The 22,179-nt window shown below is 43.0% G+C and overlaps 1 protein-coding gene across 2 annotated transcripts in view; it reads right to left on the bottom strand.

The window, feature by feature from the left end:
* Window positions 1-22,179, bottom strand: part of SLC6A7 (solute carrier family 6 member 7) — a 230,056-nt gene that overhangs the window by 54,951 nt on the left and 152,926 nt on the right. For both annotated transcript variants that reach the window (XM_069199534.1, XM_069199535.1), the window contains 5 exons: window positions 18,515-18,627; window positions 18,286-18,417; window positions 15,531-15,630; window positions 13,880-13,980; window positions 12,813-12,980 (listed from right to left, as the gene is read on the bottom strand). In XM_069199534.1, coding sequence (XP_069055635.1) covers window positions 12,813-12,980; window positions 13,880-13,980; window positions 15,531-15,630; window positions 18,286-18,417; window positions 18,515-18,627 — 614 coding nt within the window. The remainder of the gene's footprint in view (window positions 1-12,812; window positions 12,981-13,879; window positions 13,981-15,530; window positions 15,631-18,285; window positions 18,418-18,514; window positions 18,628-22,179) is intronic.

Below are 22,179 nucleotides of genomic sequence, written 5' to 3'. Positions count from 1 at the left end.
GGACTTTGATTTGCTCCAAACCAGAGACCTGTCCCAAAAAGAAGGTGAACCCCTCTGCAACCAACCCCGTTCACCAGGACTCCTTATGACTAAAGGTACTAGTCCCCTATGACAGCAGGACCAGAACGCACTTCCACAACCAGCTGAAGATCTGTTCACTGGGCCCGAAGCGTGGCCACCCAAAAGTAACTAGTTAGGAGCCTTCAGAGAACTGCAACTTTGACCGTCAGCGAGGCTCAACTTTATGCATCTTTCCTCTGGTCCTCTGGAAGAAGATTTCCCAAACCACTGTGCTTGCCGGCACAAAGGCTTGTTTGTTGTCAGCCCGACTACCACCTGCTTTACTCAATGCTCCAGGCCTGAGGATCCATCGCCACCGTTAAACTAACCACCTCTGTGGCTCCGTTGTCCAGTACTTGCATCCTCTTTCAGCCTGGGTTGGCACGCCTGGTAAAGGCAGCACCCATAGATCCAGTTCAGCAACATGGATAGCCAAGAGCCCCTCTGCAGCCAAACGCCTTGGGTGTCACTGAGCTGTGCTGCCTGGTGATTCTTGGTCCGAGGCCAACTCCAACCTTAAGAACCAAAGGGATTTACTGAACTCGACCTGCAAGTTGCCTTTTGCTAAGGTGCCTATTCCAAGACCGCAAGTTTCACTCAACACCAAGGACAGCCAGCACACCTCTGTATTCTGGCCCCACGAGCCATGTAAAATTGTACTGACTGTTGAAGCTTGGTCTGTGGACTCGCAAGACTTTAACCCCAGGTGGGTTCCATGGAACTCACCCCACAAGTGAGTGATTGCATACTGTGTTTTCTTCAATTGACCGCAATGACCGAATTTGACAGCTCTCCAAAGTACTGATTTATTTAAAGCTCTAAAATTAATAACTCCAGTTATCCTTTGTGTATTGACTTCATTTTGGTATCTAAAATTATATTAAAATCTGCTTTATTTTTATAAATTGCTGTTGGATTTCTCTTGAGTTGCGTCAGTTACTTACAGTCCTTGCTGGTGCTGTGAAATGCTTAACAAATGTTCTACCACTCTGCCACTCTACCAGGACTGATCGAAGGTTTCCTAGTATTTATCTGAGGTCTACATTTGGGTACTGTGTTAGTATAACATGGTAATATTCTACAGTCACACCACATAATACCGCCACCTTGCTACAACAATTCAAAGCAAAAAATTGGACTGGAACAACATATCACGCGTGGACATGGGAAACTTGGCAGCTATGCTTTGATTCACTGGCTCCTAATGAGCCTGAGTGCCTTGGTCGCTGTACCTCTTCTCTGAAGAGATGCTCTGCGTGCTACCCATCAGAGGGCCTTGAAGTCTGCCTCCTCTGTTGAGGGGACAGGGTTTGGGGGGTTATTTGTGTAAAGTTGCCTGTTGACTATATTTATCCAAAGTTGCCCTACTTCAGTCCTGGGCATTTGTTTTACAAATCATTGTGCTAGGCATGTTCGTTTTAATGAAGCTTACAAGAACTACAAAGAAAAGCTAATGTCACCTCCCTTTCAAAGCTCTTCTCTTAAGCACAGCTCTTGAAGCTAGCACCTTGAACTGAATCCTGTCAAAGTTAGGGTTATAATAGTCAACTCAGCAACAGTGGCTGAGATTTACCCATTATTTCTAAAACTACTCCCTGCTCCATTCTGGGTGATGTAGCTCTTCTAAGGTGGCAATTGTTCAACATATTTGTTGGAATATGAAGGCTATTTTCTTAATTGAAGTTACACCAATGTGGGCATTGCAGCGCTGTATGCAGGGAAACAATGAAAACAAAATCAAATGGTGTAAATGATGAAGTTCTTCTAGTATAACACTTGCTGCCACAATCTTACAGCTTTGCTGCACTGTCCATATCACTTATTTCGATTTCATTACAAGACCGGAATATACCATTGTGCAGTAACCTTTACTGCTGCCCCAAACATGCAGCACTTTAAAGAACCTATCATAAGGAAAACATTCCAGCTTAAAACATTCAGGCAACATATAACTCCATATCACTAAGCATCTTCCTTTTGCATTCGCTGCTCCTATACAGCTCAGTATTATGACTTTCCGTTATCCTTGACTTCTATTAAGGCTCATTTGATGTGTTTCCGAGATGTACAGCTTACCTTGGTAGGTAGACTTTGATATACTTCACCCTTCCAATTTATGGTTGGGTTTCCTTTTCACTTTTTTACTATTTCCTCCTCTGTTTACAACGGGTGCTTGGGATTCTTCCAGTGGCCTTCGGCCTTCGGCCTTCAACTTTCAACTTTTTCTTTGACACCTATGACATGTTTGGAGGGTGAAGCAAGTATCAGTAGTCCACTAGGTGATACAACTATGGATTGGAGGAGAGGTTCCCCATATGGTTAAGGCCTCAATGTAAGAAAATGTCCACTATTTATAGTTTGACAGTAGTCCATAATAAGTCAAGATGTTTTAACAATAATTTAGAATATTGGCTAAAGAGTTTAAATAGCCTTTGTACACTAAGATAAGGTATAGCACGCTATGGTTCACCATAATATCCATTGAAGACAAGTACATTGTTACTACCATGTCCTGAACTGTATTTACAGTTCAGGACATTTGGAGTATAGACACCAGGAAAGTAATTTGATTAAATCATCTTTTTATACTAGAGTTTATAATTGGAATTAATTTTGTTTTATGAGGTATATAATGGGATTATAGGAACATTCCATATAACATTGGTGAACTGTACAATGGAGAGACGAAGATGGCACCCATAGATGATCTATTCAATAGAAAGTCCAAGATGTCTCCTACTTGGTGTGATGCGCTATGTATTTGAGGTTACATATGTATATGTAGAAGTTGGTAGTGTGAAAATGGAAGAAGGTTGAAATACATGTAAATGACCTAAATTGGCCAATCTGTATCAATAAGGTTACTACATATTGATGCCTGTTACGAGAATGAACTTGGTTTAACAGGGAGCTCAAGATGGCACCCATTGCATGTAATGCACTAAACACTTATGGTTGCACCAATACTTGCAAGAATGAGTACTGTAATAATATAGGAAGGTTTCAATAGATGTAAGTGCTCAGAATTTAAATGAACTTTCTGTTATGTTGCAATATCTTTCAAGGAAGAAATTTGTTTCTGATTTTTGCATTAACATGGGGTGGAGAATTGAATTGGAACCTTATTGAGTAAATGGATACACAGTTGTTGGAGTGTGACCTTTAAAATCAACATTAACATGAAAAGCTTGCAATATAATGTATAATGAAGCTGCATAGAAAATCTGTTAATGTAGAAAATAATACACACATTTGAAATGTGCCCACGGGGAGTGGCCACCAAGGTATACGAAGACTAATGAAACTTATTAATGATGAATTAATAATATACTAATGTTTGAATTTGTATTAGCATATCATAATTAGAGCTATGTATTTGGGCTTTGTTAACTAAATTACTAGGCCTTAGTTAGCAAGGGTCTGGGCCTAGCTGCCTGGTCTCATATTAAACTGTGTTTTTCTAACGTGCAATGTGCTGTTCTCCTGAAGGACACAAAGCTGTACTTTTCCAGAAGCTAGAGATGTGTGTGTAGCCGTAGTAGTAAATTCTTTCTCATGGGACCCGACTTGCTCAAGGAGACATTCTTGCTGAATGCAACAGTGTAATTCATAACAGGTGCAAGGCTGCCTTGACTAGGAGAAGACAATGGGACTACTGACTGGAGCGTAAAGTGTAACTTTTCTTACCTGACATTCCACCTGAAGAAGATGTCAATTACAGGAGCCAATCAACTGCATGAGAACTGTGTTTTGTGGAAAATTCTAGTAAGGTGCTTGGAGAATTATTGGACAGAGATAATGATGCACCAAAATTGATCCAATAGGGAATTAAGGGCTAGTTTGTCTGTTTTGATATAACCGCATGACCCGAGGAGAAATCAGCCATTACTGGATATTCCACTTGAAGCTGTACTTTGCTATTTTGAGACTTTGCTGTTTATTCTTTTAATACTTTAAACTATTCTCTGTTCGTTCTTACCTGATACTTACTTCTCCTCCTTATGAGGGAAGAGCCATACTCTTAGATGTGCCATACTGAGACTTGCCCTGTCCTATCATTGCTGATGGTGAATCGACTGATGTCCTGAGGACGAAGACTGATGCTGTTTGCTGATTCGTTGGAGGGGTAACTATCTGATGAAATTATAATTGTCTGTTTGCCTTTTCTTTCTAGGTACCAACTGCTCTTTTGGTAGAGGCCATAGCTAGATGTTTTCCAAATTTGTGTTTGCTAAATTGTTTTGCATGAAGCCCAACATGCCAATGCTAATTCGAGGTTAGTTAAGGTGTTAACCAAAATCTGACGCAAATAGACAAATGACTGAATTCTTGCTTTGTTGAATCACGCATCATTGCAACTTGCTAAACTGTTTCTTACTAATGACATGCTAATGCTGGACGTATATGCTCTATACTTTGATTAATTGTGTTTTAATTACAAGTTTGAAGAGTTACTAATGAGATTGATCGCTAATGAGATTAACGGAGATGATATTAGATTGTAACAAATAGGGAAATAAATATTCTAACTCTTAACTAAATTGGTGTGGATATTCATGACAGAAAGGTCATGGTGTGTTTGCTTTATTTATTTATAATAAATGTTATTGATTATCTAGTTGATTAGTTACTAAGAGATTGATTGGGTTATTGAGATATTGATTGTGATGCCAGAAAGATACCTTGTACTGGGAAGTCTCCGAACGTGGTCAAAAGGTTCATCGGCCTAGGCGTGTCTCCTTGTAAGTTTACTTATCAAGGTTCTGACGTGCTATCAAGGTCCAAGATGGAGCACATCCTTTGCGGACTGGGGAAATGTCGTGAATATAGGTAAAACAAGATCCAGTCATTAGATGGGGGACTATAAAAGAGGGAGATAAGAGAAGCCTGCGAGGCACAGAGGCAGTAGTGTAACAAAACCCCCACAGCCCCTGTGATGCGGGGGCCCTTGAGCTCTGGAGGGGCCCTCAAGACAGCACCTGGCCTGAGTGAGTCTCCATGTCCTTTGCGGGGGCTTCCCCTCCAGTTTCCTTACGTCACTGAGCATAGGCTAACCCTCCTGAGCAGGTTAGGGTGAGAGGTGAAGCTGAGCTGTGATCCATCTAGAAATTGACTCATTGCAGCCTTCAAGAGCAGTATCCTGTCCATGGTGCCACGCAGCTTGTCAGGAAGCAAGCATTTTTCGGACTGCAATAGGGGTTTCTTTTCACTGGATACAGCCACTCTTTTGGTACTGGACTTGTTGGAAAACTGAAGTGCAATGCTCAATTTGTGCCGGTGATTGCGGGTGGCAGGCACCGCCAATGGTTCTCAGTCAAGCAACTCGAGGGATCAGTGAGTCGCTGCTCTTTCTGTTCTCTCCATGACAGAGATAGAATATCAACTATTATTTTTCACACATTTGTTATCCTTTACATGGACAATTGAATTAATGCGTATTACTGGCCAGTTTAAATTAACCTAATTTTATCCACCACACAAGGGAGAAAGTCTGAGTTGGACCTGCATGAATTCCAACGAACAAAATGCAGTTAGTTGCAATGAGCAATGTGAAATATGTGCAAATAGGTTGCAGCAAAAATTGTACATTTATTTGGGGTCACAAAATGGCCTGCCTGATAAATATTAATCAGACAGATTGCGGTTTGAGACCTTTTATAGTTGGCTGCAAATGCAGGGATGGAGGTTTGCAAGGGACAGCAAACATAATTATTTGTATTTACATTTTCAAACAGGATTTTTTTTTCTTTTTTAAAACAGCCCATTTCCGTTAAAGGGACCAATAGGAGGGGAAGGTCCTTTTCATGCTCCCTCTGATTTGTCATTCAGGAAACATCGCAAAGACCCTTATACAAATTGTAAAGATTTATCTGACATATAAAAGGGCTTATGCATATTAAGAAACCCCCTTTTACAATAAAAAAACCCTGTAATTTAGCGAACTGCAGGGTTTGTGATCCCAAAAGGGCGTTCTACATCAGGCCCTTAGTTACTTGATTAGCTTCAGGGTCTACGGAAAGGACAGATTCTATAAAGATTCCTAAACTCTTGTTGTTGGTGGAGTTCCAGGTTCCTGGGACCATGCTCTCAACAGATAATACTTTTCCCACTTTCTGCTTGTGAAAATCAGTTTTTGAAGCATAAGCACCAGTATTCCATGCTTCGGAGACAGTCACCGAGTCTTGAGATTTTAAATTGTTAGAATATTCCAGTTTCAGGATGATTTGTGTATCATCGGATAGGAGATTAAAGAATTTCATAAATTCCTTCAGTAGATTCAATGACAAGCTGAACATAAGGGGAGAAATAATCGAGCATTGAGGCATTGTTTGATCTGTTCTTAAGGTTGGTGGTGATCCAGTCGAGGCGTTTTGTGCAATGATGAAATGTCATCAGTCTTACAACTCTGTGTCAATTCTTTGAAGCTTTGCAAGCTATGTTAAGTACGCAGCTAGCAAATTGTTTTTAAAGTAAAACAACTTTATAAGCCTCTTTTGCAGTATTGAGCAATCATTCCTCCTGGACTGATGGGCAGAACTTCTGAGTTTAACTAACTTTGCAACCGAAATAAATATTTCACCCAGCGCTACCTGAAACCAACCGTCTCGGAAAATAGGAGGGATCCATTTACTGTCAGCTACCATTGCAACAGTAAACTTACATTTCAGTTCGAGCGTACTGAAGTGCCTAGCCTCACGATGGAGGCCACACCGTGAGGCTCGGAGGTCAGAGTAAGCAATCCGATCTTTATTGGACATATTTGAGGCCAACTGTACTTTCTGGAATGAAATTGAGGCCCCCAGATTTTTTTCACCCCAGATTGCCCTTTTTTGAGCCCACCAGACTGAAGTGAACACGTGAAGAAGCGTCCCCTACATTGGAGGCATGTGATTGGGGCATCCTGGTAATGCTGTAAAGGTACCTGAGCTGGGCTGACCGCTGCCGGCATATGGGACCGGCGCTGCCTCATTCCCACTTGTTGCTAGAGGGGGAATACATGCTGGTGGCTCCCTGGGGAATGGACTTGGGGGTGGGCGGGTTGGAGGCAGTGCACTAGGCAGACTGGCTGGGTGAAACCAACCGGTGTGATTAAAGAGAGTCATGAGGCCCCACAAGAGCTTTTTGCAGGACCAGGCGGGGAGATAGCCCAAGATCTGCTCAGAGTAGGGAGCGCCTGAGTTTTCTGTGCCACAGCGAGCATTGGCGGTCTTAGGATCCTACTACTCAAATTCCTATATGTTTGGGAGAGCAGTTGAAGAGAGGCAGAGCGGGACATGGTGATCTCCCAGAGAGGGAGCGGCCGACCCCTTGGGACTCCTGGATGTCTGAGGGCAGCTGGATCCTGGTCTAATTAGTGCTGCTGGCCCTTCGACACCGCGAGCGGTGCTGAAAATTGGCCCTGGTATTTCATGATTATTTAGCTATGGGGTGACAGAATGTTTGCTTAATTGGGACTACACTGAAGCCCTTGTGAACAATTGGAGTGAATGCTGCAGGGTCCCTGGGCCTGCTCATGCCCCGTGGAATTCCTGAGGAGAAGTGGGACCTGGTGGCTAGTAAACAGATAAACACTATGGATCTTGTGGTTTAGGGAAATGCTCACTATGGGAACTGACCACCTGGCTGAACTAAGTTTTTACGTATGCTGGGGCCGGTAATTGTCTGCTCGTGTCCCCCTGCTGCTTGTCAGTGGGGATAAGGCGAGACCTAGAGGGAGATGGTGGGCTGGTGGCAGTCTTGGCTGTCCATCATTGGAGTGCACTGCTGAGTTTGGACTGTTTAGCTGAATGAACAATGGGGAAGGCTGATGCTTAACAGGCTAAACTCTCCTTTGACATCCACAGAAAAACATACATGATGGACACCCCTGTCATAGACACCCCGGACATGGTCTGACTGGAGTGGTGAAGATGGCCCGTCCCCGGAACTGGATATCCATTCCATGTTTTTAGATTTGAAATAGAGCCTCCCTGCCATTGATCCCAAAATGGACCTACTTGCAGACAGGCTTGGCTGCTTCAAACAAAAAGTAGATAAGCACAATGACCACATAGAGCAGCTTGAACACCATATCTTGGATCTTGAAGATGGGCAAACTGTGGGCAGAGAGAAGCTTCTGTGCATGGAAAAGGTGCTAGAAGTTAACAGCAATAAGAATGAAGACTTGTAGGCCTGGTCAAGGCAAAACAACCTTAGAATCCTTGGGGTATCGGAAACAACAGCAATGGGTGGAATGGAGGACTATATGGAGGTGATGCTTAGGGAGCTCTTCGGTGAAGAACTCTTGGCACTGCTCTGTGTTGAATGAGCCCACAGATCTCTTGGGTAGCGGCTGCCACCGGGAACCCCAGATGGCCTTATAATTGCTCACCTGCTGAACTATAGAGACCAAGATGTGGCCTTGCGTTTGGCAAGAGAGAGGTGGCTGCTTCATTAACAGTGGCATGAAGTGTCTATCTTCCCGGACTTCATGTTGGCAGTGCAGACTACCAGAAGAGGTTTCCTGCACACGGAAGCTAAGTACTCCCTACTCCACCCCGCTTAGCTGTGGATAGTATGCCTCAGCAAGACTCACTACTTCACTGACCCCAAATCTGCAGCTAAGTTTGTCAGGACTCTTCCAATGAAGGTGGAGGGACTGCTACCGGGGGCCTATGGGGAGGGCTCAGGGCAGCTCAGCCACACAGATCAACCCTAACTCTCCTCTGTGTGTGCCGGTTTTGGAAATTATGGGGGGTGACTGACTGGCTTCTATGATGGCTCCCCCACTCCCCACCTGATACACTATTGACCACGGGCCAAACTCTTCCGGAAGGACATCCTAATGTACCACAAGCCAAGTCCAGCTAAGTCCAGCTAAGTCCAGCAAGAAATGGTTACCTCAGGCATGAGTTAACTCTCCCCCTTGACTCCCAAACTAGGATGGCAGGGCTGCTGAGCCTCCAAACATGGAACCTGCTGGCCACCAGCTACCCTTTAGCTGGGAGTGAACTGGACCTCTAAATTGCCCTCACAGAATGAGTCCTTGGAAAGTTTTCCTAGTTTTCAAAGCGATTACCGAACGCTCTCCAGATGTCATGCTTCTGGGATCTGTGAAGGACATGCCACAGAAGGGGCACAAGCTAACTACAGTGCTTCTTCTGGTTGCTAAGCATTGGGTGGCAATACGCGGGGGCAGACGCACAATGTCCAGTGCGGTTGATTGGCTCAAGGATGCCAATTACTGCCGGGAGCAACTGACAGCCTACTGGGAGTTAATGCCAGTGTGAGCCTGCCCCCAAGATATCTGGTATCTCAAGGCCTGGTCGGGGCTGGAAGATGCCGAGGATACTGGCAATGTGGCAGTGCCGCTTGCGACCACTTCTGCAGTAGTGTAGGCTCCATGGGAGCTTTTGTTGAGCCCCGGGCTGACAATTACGTGGTCAGAGTTGACTATTACAGTTCATCATCATGGCTGTCTCACTACGCTAACTGTGAAGTGGTTCTATTACCACTTCCCCCAACCGCCCTCTGTTTCCCCATAGATGCACTGTATGGAAAAGACCAGTACCTATTGCCTATCCTTGTGGACCTGTAGCAATGTAACTATAACGAACCGAATTTGCTTTACACCGTGCACTTTTGTTCTGTTTGAAATTCAATAAAAAGACATTTTAAAAAAACTTAAATTTCAGTTAAAAGCATATTTCTAGTTTGTTATTTATAATCAAATTGTGGTAACCTATGCGGTCCGCGTAAGCCTTCATTCTTCAAGCTTATATGCAGTAAATAATCCCCTTCTTTTGGTAGGAACTTCAAATGGAGATGAAAGTAGCAACAGAATCAACAAAAAATATCAAAGCAAAACAATAAAAAAACATGTTGTAAGGCAGTGCTCCACTGAAAAGGTCTGGGGTCGTATTATGACGCAGTGTGAATGTACTTGTTCTGTGTACCAGTGCACAAGCAGTATTAATGCCAGCGCTAGTGTAGAATGTGCTAATTCATACTTTGTCTTAGCACTTGTGCTAATACTTTTTCTACATATGTCCAGACTCAATATATTGCAAGATGAATAGGGCACAAAAAGTTTTTACAGATTCGCAAAGATGCAATGTTTGCCATTGGGACATGAACAAAAGCTGTTTCATCAGTGTACCTTCCCACAACATGGCCTCAGGCTCTCTCCTGTGACTTTGAAGTTGACCTCCACTGTGGGTTTTTTGATGTGAAACCTCTCAGAATACCAGTGAGTGCACGAGGGTGCATTAGGGTACCCAACAGGGAAGAGTATTCCATTGCATTGCATTGCATTGTATTTGGTTGTATTTGCATCTATATATTCGGTAAAGTACCCATTGCAGTACCTTAAAAGGAATTTGCAAGTCACTGAGGATTTCTGTGACCATACAGAGGAGCAAGGTTGAAGGTTGAGTTCCTTTATAAAGTCATGGAACTCTGAGGTGAAATGCAATATAAATGTCACGTCCAGTTGATGGTGGTATCTTATTACATATACTATATGATCACATCTTTACCCATAACCAAAACAGCTTAAATCCCTCATGCTTTGCTCCTTCATAGGAAAACGTGCAATAGCAAATACATACACTAATTATTGAATACGTAGTGCAAAATTAAACACTCATATTCAGTTAGCAATTTGTTGCAAAACATACTATTTGTAATTTAATATAATTCACTTTCAAAAATGGCTATCGTTCATAACATGTAGTAACACGTAAGTGCTATTTTCTTAACATTGGTCACTGCACCTAAGATTGTAGGGGAATTGACACGAAGCAAGGGGCAGAAAGCAAGTGCTCTGCATTAAATGTATTGTTATGCCTGTTTGGTCTGGTGCGAGCATTACTGTGGCCTGCGTGTGAAGAGCTGTGGTATGGACTGATCAGTAGTGAGTTTCACACCTTGGATTGTGTAGAGTGTGAGATTTACGCGTATGTAATTCCCCACCCAGAATTCGTGGACATAACTTTGCCACTGGCACAATGGAAAGTGCATGGAATTCAGGATAAACAAACAATAGTTTCCATTTACAACTCATAACATAATGTAGATATGTTATGAGTTGTAAATAGACTTGTATGTTTGTATGTTTTGCATACAGGTAAATTTTGTTGTGCGGTGGCTGTGCCAATATTGTGTGTAATAAATGAACAGGTCAGAACAGCACACCCAAAACAGAGCTGTACATAAAAACAGAGGTAAAATACTTCTTGACAACAAAAGTGCAATGCTGATTGCCAGGCGCCCGCTTATTGGCATTGTATGGTAGGAATACTAATTGAATTCTAGAAGTCAATAAGTCCTCTAGGGTACCTACAGCAGGGGCTGGAGGGAGGACCAAGGAGCCACCAGATATCTGTGGCTCGCACAAGTAGAGCCGGAAAACCACGTTTCTAATCCCATAGAGTGTGGCATGGTTTTCTTGGGCTGCCACATTGGGAGAATGAAGATTGGCCTGAAGTCCATTTGCCCATAACATCACTACAGTAGCCCCAGAAGGTAAGGACGAGGCAAGTTAAGGTGAGCGGAGAGGCCGAATATGGATGGGACATAATGCTAATTGCTCATGGCGACACGGCCTCACCGCCCACACTGTGGATGAGACAGTATAATTAACTGTGATATTTTGAGTGTGCTGTTTTGAGGGAGGTTTGCGTTTTGCTCACTAAAACAGGTCCCCTGCCCTCATATCGCGTTCACTTAGAACTTGTATCAGTGGCAACCTCTGTGTGAGAGACAGTCACTACTGAATAGTCAATAGGCTTCTGTTCTCCATGGCATGTTCTCCCCCTTAGCCGCATCATTCAGCCAAGTCAATGAAATGAGTGAACTATGTAAAGAAAACCATTAGTTTCAATATACTGATTTTGGTACATGTTCATGGTAAATTGCATTTGTCTCTTCCCTGTGTAGAGGAAAACATAACACTAAAAGTCATAAAAGAAAGAGGTACATATCACCAGAGAAAAAAGCATGGCACCGAATGAGGTATTTAACGAGTACAGAGGGTATCTCCTATTCCAAGGCCTCACTTGGAAATGAGGCACATAATGTTTAATGCGCTGAATTGACATGTTTTTCGTACTTCTTCGGGCCTTTTCCTGTGATAACGCTTGGCAGGTCTAGCCTGCTGAAATCTGTCTGGGAAAACAGACATTGTGTGATACTTATTGCACAGCTTCGAAATTCTAAGCCATATGCATACTTCACTTTGCATTAGGACAATAATTTAACCTCTAGCTCATGAGCAGGGACTAAAAATCAAAACTATAAATACATAAATGCATAGTAAGTGGATACCTTTGTCTAGCCAATAGAAAATGTGAAAATTTAAAACTCAATGGTAGGACATTTAAATAAGAAGATAGAGCTCTGGACATACACTTATCACAGCCTAAACACGTAGTTAAAAGGCTATTAAATCATCCAACAGCACCTGGTACCGCTACCTACTTACCACACATTTACATTTACCAGGCAATGCACCCATACCTCTTGAGAAAATACATAGGTAATGTGCTACAGTGTTTTGTCTCATCCACCAAAACTCATTAAAGTTGACATACTCACCCTACTCCCGACAGACCTCCACCAAAATGAATCATACTCCTGCATATGATGGAAACTTTTCGAAAGTCATACCCCGACTTACCCAGAAATTCTGTGATATCATACTAACAGCGGAGTGAGTGCTATGCATGTGCTAATTAACAATAAAAACAATCCTTTTGATGAATCCTACTGACCTGCCAGAGTGTCCCTTCTTCCTTGAGGATCGCAAACACCATCCCGGCTGGAATCAGCAAGCATGGCAGAAGACCCATCAAAATCCCAAGTATCTCAGACCAGAACGGGAAGCGATAAGTGCCATACACCGAGGGCTGGTATTTCACGATACTATACGCCAACAAGGCCTGCATCAGGGCAACAGGTATGTGTCATGGGAAGGATAAATCTATCAAGCATCACTGCCCTCTGCTAAAGGCACTGCTAGTCATTGTCACCTCTCAGCTGTTCAAAATTACAAGCCATGCAGTTTTCAGCAGAAGCTGAAGGAAAGGATTCATAGTGACGGCAGAGGCAATCAGAATTGTTAATATCCTAAAGTATGTGAGCAGTAAGACTCCTCCCTCCCATCCCCCAAATTCACCCTCTAAACAAAAACAAATCAACTTTCACCATAAGTTTTTTGTCCCTGCTTCAAACTTTAAGTGAACTTAGAATGAACGTGAGGAACAAAGTTAATGACTGCATTCTAAGCCTTCTAATTGGTCAAGATAAAATTGGTAGTTGACAGAAGCTGCTAATGAATAGTGAGCTCAATAGGCTTCTTTATGCAAGTCTAGAGTGAGCAACAAGATTTTTGAGTACCTCTAAGTGATATGGAAATGTCTACAACTGAGATATTCACTACCTTGACAAAGGGAAATGTGGCACGTCTATGTGGATTTGCTGGCATGCTTAGCCATCAGAGGCATGTCGGGCTGGGTTTGAGTCAATGACATGTCCAGCCTAACGCTGAGGTATTGTGTAGGCTTATTGTCAATGATAAGATATGGATTCACAAGTTCTGAGGGTGGTAGAAGGCCTGGTAAAGTTCATATATACTTTTGGTTTTGATGTAGTGTAGTTCTGAGAAGGTCAGCAACTCTTTCAACTCTCATTCCCTTCAGAGATGTCTTTGGTAGGTTTTCAGCTTTCTGTGATCCTAAAGCACCGTACGAGATTAGGGACCTCTTTCCAATAACAATGAAATCATACATGCCTAGATGTGGGGCAAAGCACACAAGACATTAAATATAGGTTAGCTCACCAGCATAGTGGCCGGGGACAGAAAAATCCAGCAGGCCTTGAAGTAGATCCCCGGTTTAATCCCTAGCATCATGTGGATATCACGGCAAAAACGCTTCATCCCTAGAGGAAATAAGTAAAATCTTACCACCTGATTGCCATCTCAGACTATCAAAAGGTGAAATGACACTGCCACCAAAAATCAGTGATCAGATTACGTTGCTAATCATGTCAATATGTCAAAATGTATTAGCAGGTGTGATCCAACCGTGCAAGTTCAAATAGCACCACCAATATGTTTTCGTACAGCAATATCTTCAAGAAATAATATATTGATCACGTCTCTAAATCCTAAAGAAATCACATGATTTTGTGCTGTTTTGTTTTCAGTTCAGTCTAGAGGTTTGGTTGAACCCACTTAATGAATCATTTCAATGATAATTCTGGAATACTTTGCCTTAAGACCTCTGTGGTTAACCATAATTATGCCATACAGAAGTGTATGATAAAGTCGTACTGCATGCAGATATGTGCCATCAGACTGGCAGCAGAATGTCATGTGGCAAAAAGTGTTAGTAGACTCTAGGCTGGACCTTTGATTACCAATTAAGCTTCCCTTAATGGTTTTCACAGTGAATGGTAGACTGCAAGATGCCTGTGAGATGTGTGAAACTAGCATTCCTGGTTAAATCACTGAATTACATTGGCAAAATTAGCCAACCTTTATGACATAGTGGATATGTAACACACTTGACAGACATCCACAGGCAAAAAGTAAGTCCTATCCTCGGCTAGAGGAGCTATTCCAGAGGCCAAAAGGCAATTTTGAGCTACTAATATTTAGTCAAAATATATAAGATGCTGGCAACAACGAGCTGTGATCCCCTTGACATCTTATGTGTTTTTCAATTCTCGTTCTTGTCACCCGAGAGGATCAGCAGGTTTGGTACTACGTTGTTTGGTAGCTTTTCCCTGGTAGGCTATGAGTTCCACCCCCCCTTGGAAGTCAGTTCCTTCCTATTGGAATGTATTATAACATTGTGATTGCCGCAGTGCAGCTGCCAGCTGGCACCACGATCCGACAGCAACTGGCACCCTTTTGCTGGAAGGCTTATCGGTCCCACTAGTGTCTTAATGAGTATTGCATGTACCTTACTGTGTTCTGTTTAATCACGCAATCCACAGAGTATTGTGGAACACTGGCTAGTGTCCATGGACGGACATATTTATGAATATCTTTCAAGGTTGGTTTTCTTTATGGTGAACACACTTCCATGTAGGTGTTTGAAGCACTTTACAAAGGTTGGCTGCAGGTAGACTTGGCATGAGTGGGCAAAAATTTCAGAAGCAAAGACGTTTGAGTGATCCACTAATGAAAACATTACCAAGGCAGAATCTGTATGCAGGGGACGTTCAACATTAAGGCATAAATGGATGGGATGCAGCAAGAATTTCATGGGGCCCGGGGTAAAAAGTGTGCACACATACAAGTATCTATAATGGAAACTGATAAATAATTCAAATTCCAGCTCTCTCCCCTGGCTGCGCTCACAGACATTAACATTCGGATGGGCAAACTACAAATGTACCCTTTAAAAAATACTAGTAACCATGCCTTTCAGCTTCCAGCCTGCCCCTTCTTCTGAAAGTGAACAACGTGAGAGTGTTCTTACCATAGATGCGAGACACGACGAGGCAGGATGTGATGACGACCACCATGAGTCCAAATCCAGCGCTGTAGTCATCCAGAAGAACCAGCCAGTACATGCCACCCTGGAGAGATGACATGTAGGAAAAGTCTCATTTCACCCTCTCTTGAGGTCATTCTTAAAGCAAAGTGTTCATACATTTAAGAGGACTGCGAGTATCATTTAGGCAGGGGCGCTGCAAGCTGTATGGTTTGGGTAGTGGAGGTGCTGCTGTAACCTGGCGGGACCTGTGACACTGGTCTCCCACACAATGTGGCATGGCGGCAGCACTTTTTTGTTTCGGAAGGCAGCCCCATAATGTAGGGATCCCCTCTTGAGAAACAACAAAAACAGTTTCCTGGGAGATATTCCCTTTGGTAGTGGACATTTGTGTAATTTGCCTGTCTGGGTCCACCATCATCTATACAGTGGACATAAGAAAGAAGCCAGTGGACATGGCAGCAGGGGAGATAACCAGAGCTGTGCCGACCACACAACTGGTGGTAGATCTGCTGTCAGGAAAGTCACCATCATCAGCACTTTGAGGCCATGAAAACAAGTTCAGGGGATAATTTACGATCCCGGTGCAAACATTATTTTGAACACGGATTAGAATTGCGAGCTGTGTTATAATTATCATACCCTCACTACATTTTCATCAGAGATTTCGACGGGTCAGGCCTGCCCGAATTAATTGTGGAAAAAAAGGTTAAACATGCAGAATTCAGTGTTTTAAACATCGAGTCTGCATGTTATGCTCATTTTCAAGTTGAAAACATGGAACAGGAGCCATTTACCACACCCAGTAAATACATCCGGGGTAATAGTATTTACCAGGTTTGCTAAATACCACCCCCTAGTCCGCTCAATTTAGGATTAGGGGATGCAGAAAGAGCGTACACAGAACAGCCCCCAGTTTTTGTCAGTTTTCCCACTACCACCTAGCCATCAATGATGCCTTATGTTATGAGATTGTCCCGCAAGGTAAAGGTCAGCGGACTATCCTTTCCATATTATGTTAATATAAGGTAGTTAGAGGAGAGCTCTGTCAGTGTTGGTACAGCACAGCGGATGGAAGAGAACAGCTCCCTCAGTATCATCCGTATAGGGAATGTGCTTGAAGTTCTTTATACAACGAGCTGTGGTTTGAAGGGTGAGCTTGCATGGTTCCCTAACTGGCTAAGAGGCTCAAGAGCTATCAAATCCATGTCCTCCACACAGGAGTCAGGGGCTGGAGCACCAGTACTTAATTTGAACCTGTGGTTGCCGGTGGGGGCCACCAGCACTTATTTTCGGGGACCAGCACTTATTTTTCCCATTAGATATTCACCGAGAGAAGGAGAGGGTAAAATACACAGATGGGAAAGATGAAGGAAGAGAAAGACGGAAAACCATTCATAAAGGGAGAAGGCAAGAACCTACATGAGCGAGATAAAGGGGGAGGGGTGTCTGATAGTGTATTAAAGAGGCATGAGGAGGATTTAATACTACTATCCTTGGTATTCGACGCGCTGCGGACTTCTGAGCAGAACTTCAGGCACCAGCACTCTTCTTTTTTATACATAAAGCACTGTGGACCGCAGTGCTTGTGAGAGCACATGCATAACCATCAGTGACACAAAACCCTTGAGTATCTATCGGAGTGCATTTGCAAGAGTAGACAGGGCAACAAAGTCTGGCAGAGGCCAACAAGCGCATTTTTCTTCTTACCGTAATTGTGGCCTTTGACAGTCAACCTGTTCTCCTGTGTTTGCGTTTTCAGCTGTGTTGAGACTGTTCCTGTAGTAAAATGCTTACCACATAATACAGTAGTGTAGAGGTCTTCAAAATGGGGGGAGGGCCTCCTACAGGGGCATTAAATTATCCTAGGGGAGCGCCAGCCTGTAGCCAGAAGAAGGATTATGCAGATCCAGGGCTTTGTTTTAAGCTGAAAACAATGAGCAGCAGTGAACTGCTCTGTAATGGGCCATCACTAACGTGTTGTCTTTGATATCCTAGTTGAGAGTATGTGTCAAAAGGGAAGGGACTCCAAATACTCTTCAAAACTCCTACTTCTAATAATCACACTGTGGTTACTTTTCCATGTTGGTAAGGCCTGTCCAACCAGAACTGTATGTTTGGCATCATGTATTTGACTGCATTTTTAAAACAGTAACAGAAATTAACCGCAATGTTTGAACAACTCTAAACATATTTAAACTTTGCTAATTTAATAGAATAATTGTATAAAATTCAAAGAGGGCTCCGATTTTTTATTTTCCACTGAGGGGGGGCGCAGCCTCAATACATTTGAAAACCACTGCAGTAGTGTGTCATCTTATATAGTAAAGCAACACCTTGAGACCAAGAGGTAAATTGTAGGTGTTTGTCTTGCTGAATTCTGATTGGTCTCTGGGAATCATTACTGAACAACTGCTGAAAATGTGTATCAGAGTGACTCACTGTGGACAAAAGGTGATCTACAGGCCTTGTCCAGACTTTATGGTCAAAGTGTGGCAGGTTGCTGTAAGTACTCGCTGCACCAGTCTCTCTCTGCGCCTCAGTACAAGAGGCTGGCTGAGAACATTGCCATGTGCCTCTGCAAGGGCAAACTCAGCTCTGCCCTCTCCAGGTGACACATTTCAAGACCTCTGATACAAGCACAATTACACTTTATTTCATTGATATTTTAATATTAAGATGAGTTAAAAAGTGTGTTTAGGTGCAGGTAGGAGTTTCCAGCTCCCAGCTCCTGTTGTACCTCTGTTGTCAGCAGGAGTCCCATGAGGAACAAGATTATGCATAAAAGAGCCGAAAGCACAGCCTTCTTGGGTCGCAGATAGTACGGGAACTCATCTGTTATGGACGTCACGATGGTCTCCATAAATGCAAACTGTGCACAGACAAAGAGATCAGAGTGATGTTATTACATTAACTATTTAGTGCCAGCCACAATAGCATTCTCCTCCTTTAGTGATAGGTTTCCTTACCTGGCTGTCCAATCCAAGGGTGAGGAGCATGAAGAAGAAGAGGAAGGACCAGAACGGAGAAAGCGGAAGCATCGTCATAGCCTGAGGGTACACTACAAAAGCTAGACCAGGACCTAGAAGAGAAGTTGAGGGATTTAAAGTAACAGATAAGTTCTAACTTGCATGATGTAGACAGCCAAACAGAAGCAGGATGACATCACAAAGCGAAGAGGATGTGGCCTTAGAGCAAGAGCTGCTGACCTTGGAACTTGGGGACCAGGATGTAGTCCCAGTGTCCGCTCAACATCCTGTGATTCTGTTGCCACATGACTTACTCTCCCAATGCCTATAAAAGTTAATCTGACTTTGCTGAATGAAATCTGATGCTCATGTAAGGTGCTCCAATGCCAATAGGTTGTGTTTACTTTATTTCAAACTGCAATAAAGATAAAAGGTCAGCTGAGAACCTAGGGTCCTGGTTGACGAGCATGGATGGCAGGCAAACCAAACATCAACAGGCAAGAATCACTCCGGTAGATGGACTTTTTGCAAATCATTCGGATGCTCAGGATCTCACACTATTTATACCAATAAATAACATGACTTAAGACCACAACACTATCAAATATAATATATAATACATAGCAAAGCACAGAAATGATATGGTGTCCATAGTGCTGTCAATAATAATATCCATGTTAAGATGATATGTAATGTCACCAGGGATGTGACAGATGTCATTGTGATGATCGGTCACATCATGGGTGAGCTCATGAGCATTTCATCTGGTGTGCGAGTAATGGTCTGTAAGGCAGACATGCTAGTTATTGTTTGCTGAGATAATCTTAATCAGCTAATTTCAATGTTTTTTGGTTTTGTTGAGCACCACCACAATATCCAAGAATAAACTGCCAGGTCCTAAAGGACGGGTAGATGATCTCACACCTCAGGGCCTAGGTGTAGACCTCAATATCCACAGAGACATTTCAGACCAATTAGGGAACTACACATTTATTAGAGTTAGCCCTAAGCTGAATAGATCAATCCAGGATTGTATGGAAAACTAGAATATTACATTCAAGCATGTTCTGTGGGTGAAATACAAAGGTTAAAAGCAGTAGAGGGCCTGAGGTGGCCAAATTCATGGGCACCCTTTTGCCCCTCTACTGACTCATGAAGGCAGCTTTACACTAATGTTAAGTGGCACCATTGGGCTGGCCCTAGGCTGGAGTAAATGCCACTTAATACTAAAAAAAATCTACCGTTGCTCTTTGGGCCAGGAGCAGTGCAACTGTCAACAGTGAGAGTAAGACTAAGACAGTGAGTTGTCAATGCCAGGCTTCACGCTGGCACATCCTGAACTGCATACCAATGGCTCTTTATCCCCCCCCTCTTATGAGTACTCACAATGCAATTGAAAGAAGAGGGTCTGCTCTGCAACATGGGCCACTCACTATGCAACATTTCTATGCCCTACCTTGTCAGTCACTCTGTGCTGGTGTAGTATGAACTCGGGACTTGTGGCCCAGTCTGCCATGCCAATGTACCCGACAGCAGATGCTTAGTGAAGGAGACGCATACATTTTCACAGAAGGGGAGTGAGGCAGGAAAGTTAGAAAAAATGTCTTGGATGGGGCCTAGATGTGAATAAGTGTGTGCTTGTGTGTGCATTTATGCGATCTTGCTTACGTGCCCTGACCCTGTTTCGTCCCTCCAATTGTCAATGTTCCTCGTGGCGCTGACTCTTAGCAGGCCGGGTATCTAATGGTGGCTGGTGTCCAACTGCCTACGCATAGGATGCTCTTTGGGATTTTGGAGTTCAAGCCTCAATAATGGCAGCCATACATGGCATAGGTAGGCAGCCTTTGGCATCATTTTTGCAATTCTTGGAGATTCCAAACCAAAATAGTGTTTTCATAAAAATGGCAAACTTCTAGTTGGGAGAAATGATTTGAGTTTATTTATGAAGACGATAATAATAATAATAATAATTATTATTATTTTTGTCATTTATTATCCAAAATAAAAAGTGTACATTTGGTAGATAACTGTGTCTGTTTTAAGAAAGTGACAAGCTGAACTTTCTGTACAAAATAATTACATTTCTAAAATGTGTGCAGCTAATATTTAAATGCTAATTCCTACTGAATTCCGAAGACTTATTAATGATGATGATGTTTCCTTAGTGCCAAAGGACACTCACTACCTACTATGCTCTTATTTCTTGTTTCGCCTGACCACATCTCATTAATATTGGTAAAGCTTTGTACGAAGTTCTATTTTTTACGGCTAATAAGGCTTTTGACTGAATGACCGATCTCTGTAACCTGAGTAGTAGATTTGTATTGCTCTGATGTCTGTGACCTCAGCTGGTGAGATATTTTGTAGTACTATTTCTTCCACCCTCTCCCTTTATTCCTAGAGGATAGCTGAACATTCACTTGGAAGAAGCAGAAAGGAGATATCTAAATAAAGATATTGTGGAAGAGAAGTAAGATGTTTAGTTCATCTTGAAAAAAGATAGGTCATGTGAAATAGTATATACAGATTTTATAGGAGGCTGTAGCACCGACCCCCATATTAATATTTGCTTAGCACAAAATTTGCGTCATTTTTTTTACGCAAATTTGGTGCAAACCGAACTCCAAATTCATACTTTGCGCTAGACCCATCTAGCGCCAACGTTTCGGAGTTAACGTCATTTTTGGCTCGCGGGAAACTACCTTGTGTCAATGAGATGCAAGGTAGGTGTTCCCGTGCAAAAAATTACTATATGGCCTTAGCACCATATTTATCTCGCTGTGCTAAAATGACGCACAGGGGGAAGGGGACCTTAAATGATGGTGCTAAGCTTGCTTAGCACCATTATTTTACACCTGGGTCAGGGCAGGTGTTAGCGGGACCTGTGGGCCTATTTCCATGGTCAGATACCATGGAATGGGCCCACAGGGGCCCTTCCCTACCCCAGGGACACCCCCACCCACACCAGAGGGACGCCAAAAGATGAGGGAACCCCATCCCAGAAAAGTGAGGTAAGTACAGCTAAGTATAACATAGTTATTTTAAAAGTGTCATACTGGGGCCTAACTAGGGGCCCCCTACATGGCACTGGGCCTAATGACCAATCACAGCACATCATGAGCAGTCGTACCTCACTCCCAGCACCTATTTTCACCAATCATGAAAACAGAAACCAAAGGACTGGCAGGAAGACCATATAGCGGGACATCAAGGCTGTTAGGAATGGGGTTCCTGGTTGGCTAGGGTAGGCACCTCAGCCAGGCAGTAACCACCTCTCTGGTGAGTGCAAGGGAGCTACACACCTAAGATAACCCCTGCTCACCCCCTTGGTAGCTTGGCAGAAGCAGTCAGCCTCATCCCATAGGCAATGTGTAAAACGCTTGCACAACACACACAACACTAGTGACACAGTAAATACACCACAAAAGAAAATCTACAACAGGTTGTATAAAAATAAACTGTATTGCACAAAACATCATTAGACCAAATCAACATGAATCTGTAGTACTCTGCTACACAAGCAGTTGTCAGATAATCTTACAAATTACTGCAAAACAAGCAGTTGTCAGATCATTACATACCTCACTGCAAATCTAGCAGTTGTCAGATCATCATTACCACCCAAAATTAAAGGCATGGAGCAGGAAACATTCTCCAAAGGCAGA

This window comes from Pleurodeles waltl, chromosome 7 (assembly GCF_031143425.1).
Source record: "Pleurodeles waltl isolate 20211129_DDA chromosome 7, aPleWal1.hap1.20221129, whole genome shotgun sequence".
Classification (NCBI taxonomy): domain Eukaryota; kingdom Metazoa; phylum Chordata; class Amphibia; order Caudata; family Salamandridae; genus Pleurodeles; species Pleurodeles waltl.
This window is presented reverse-complemented; position numbering and strand designations above follow the sequence as displayed.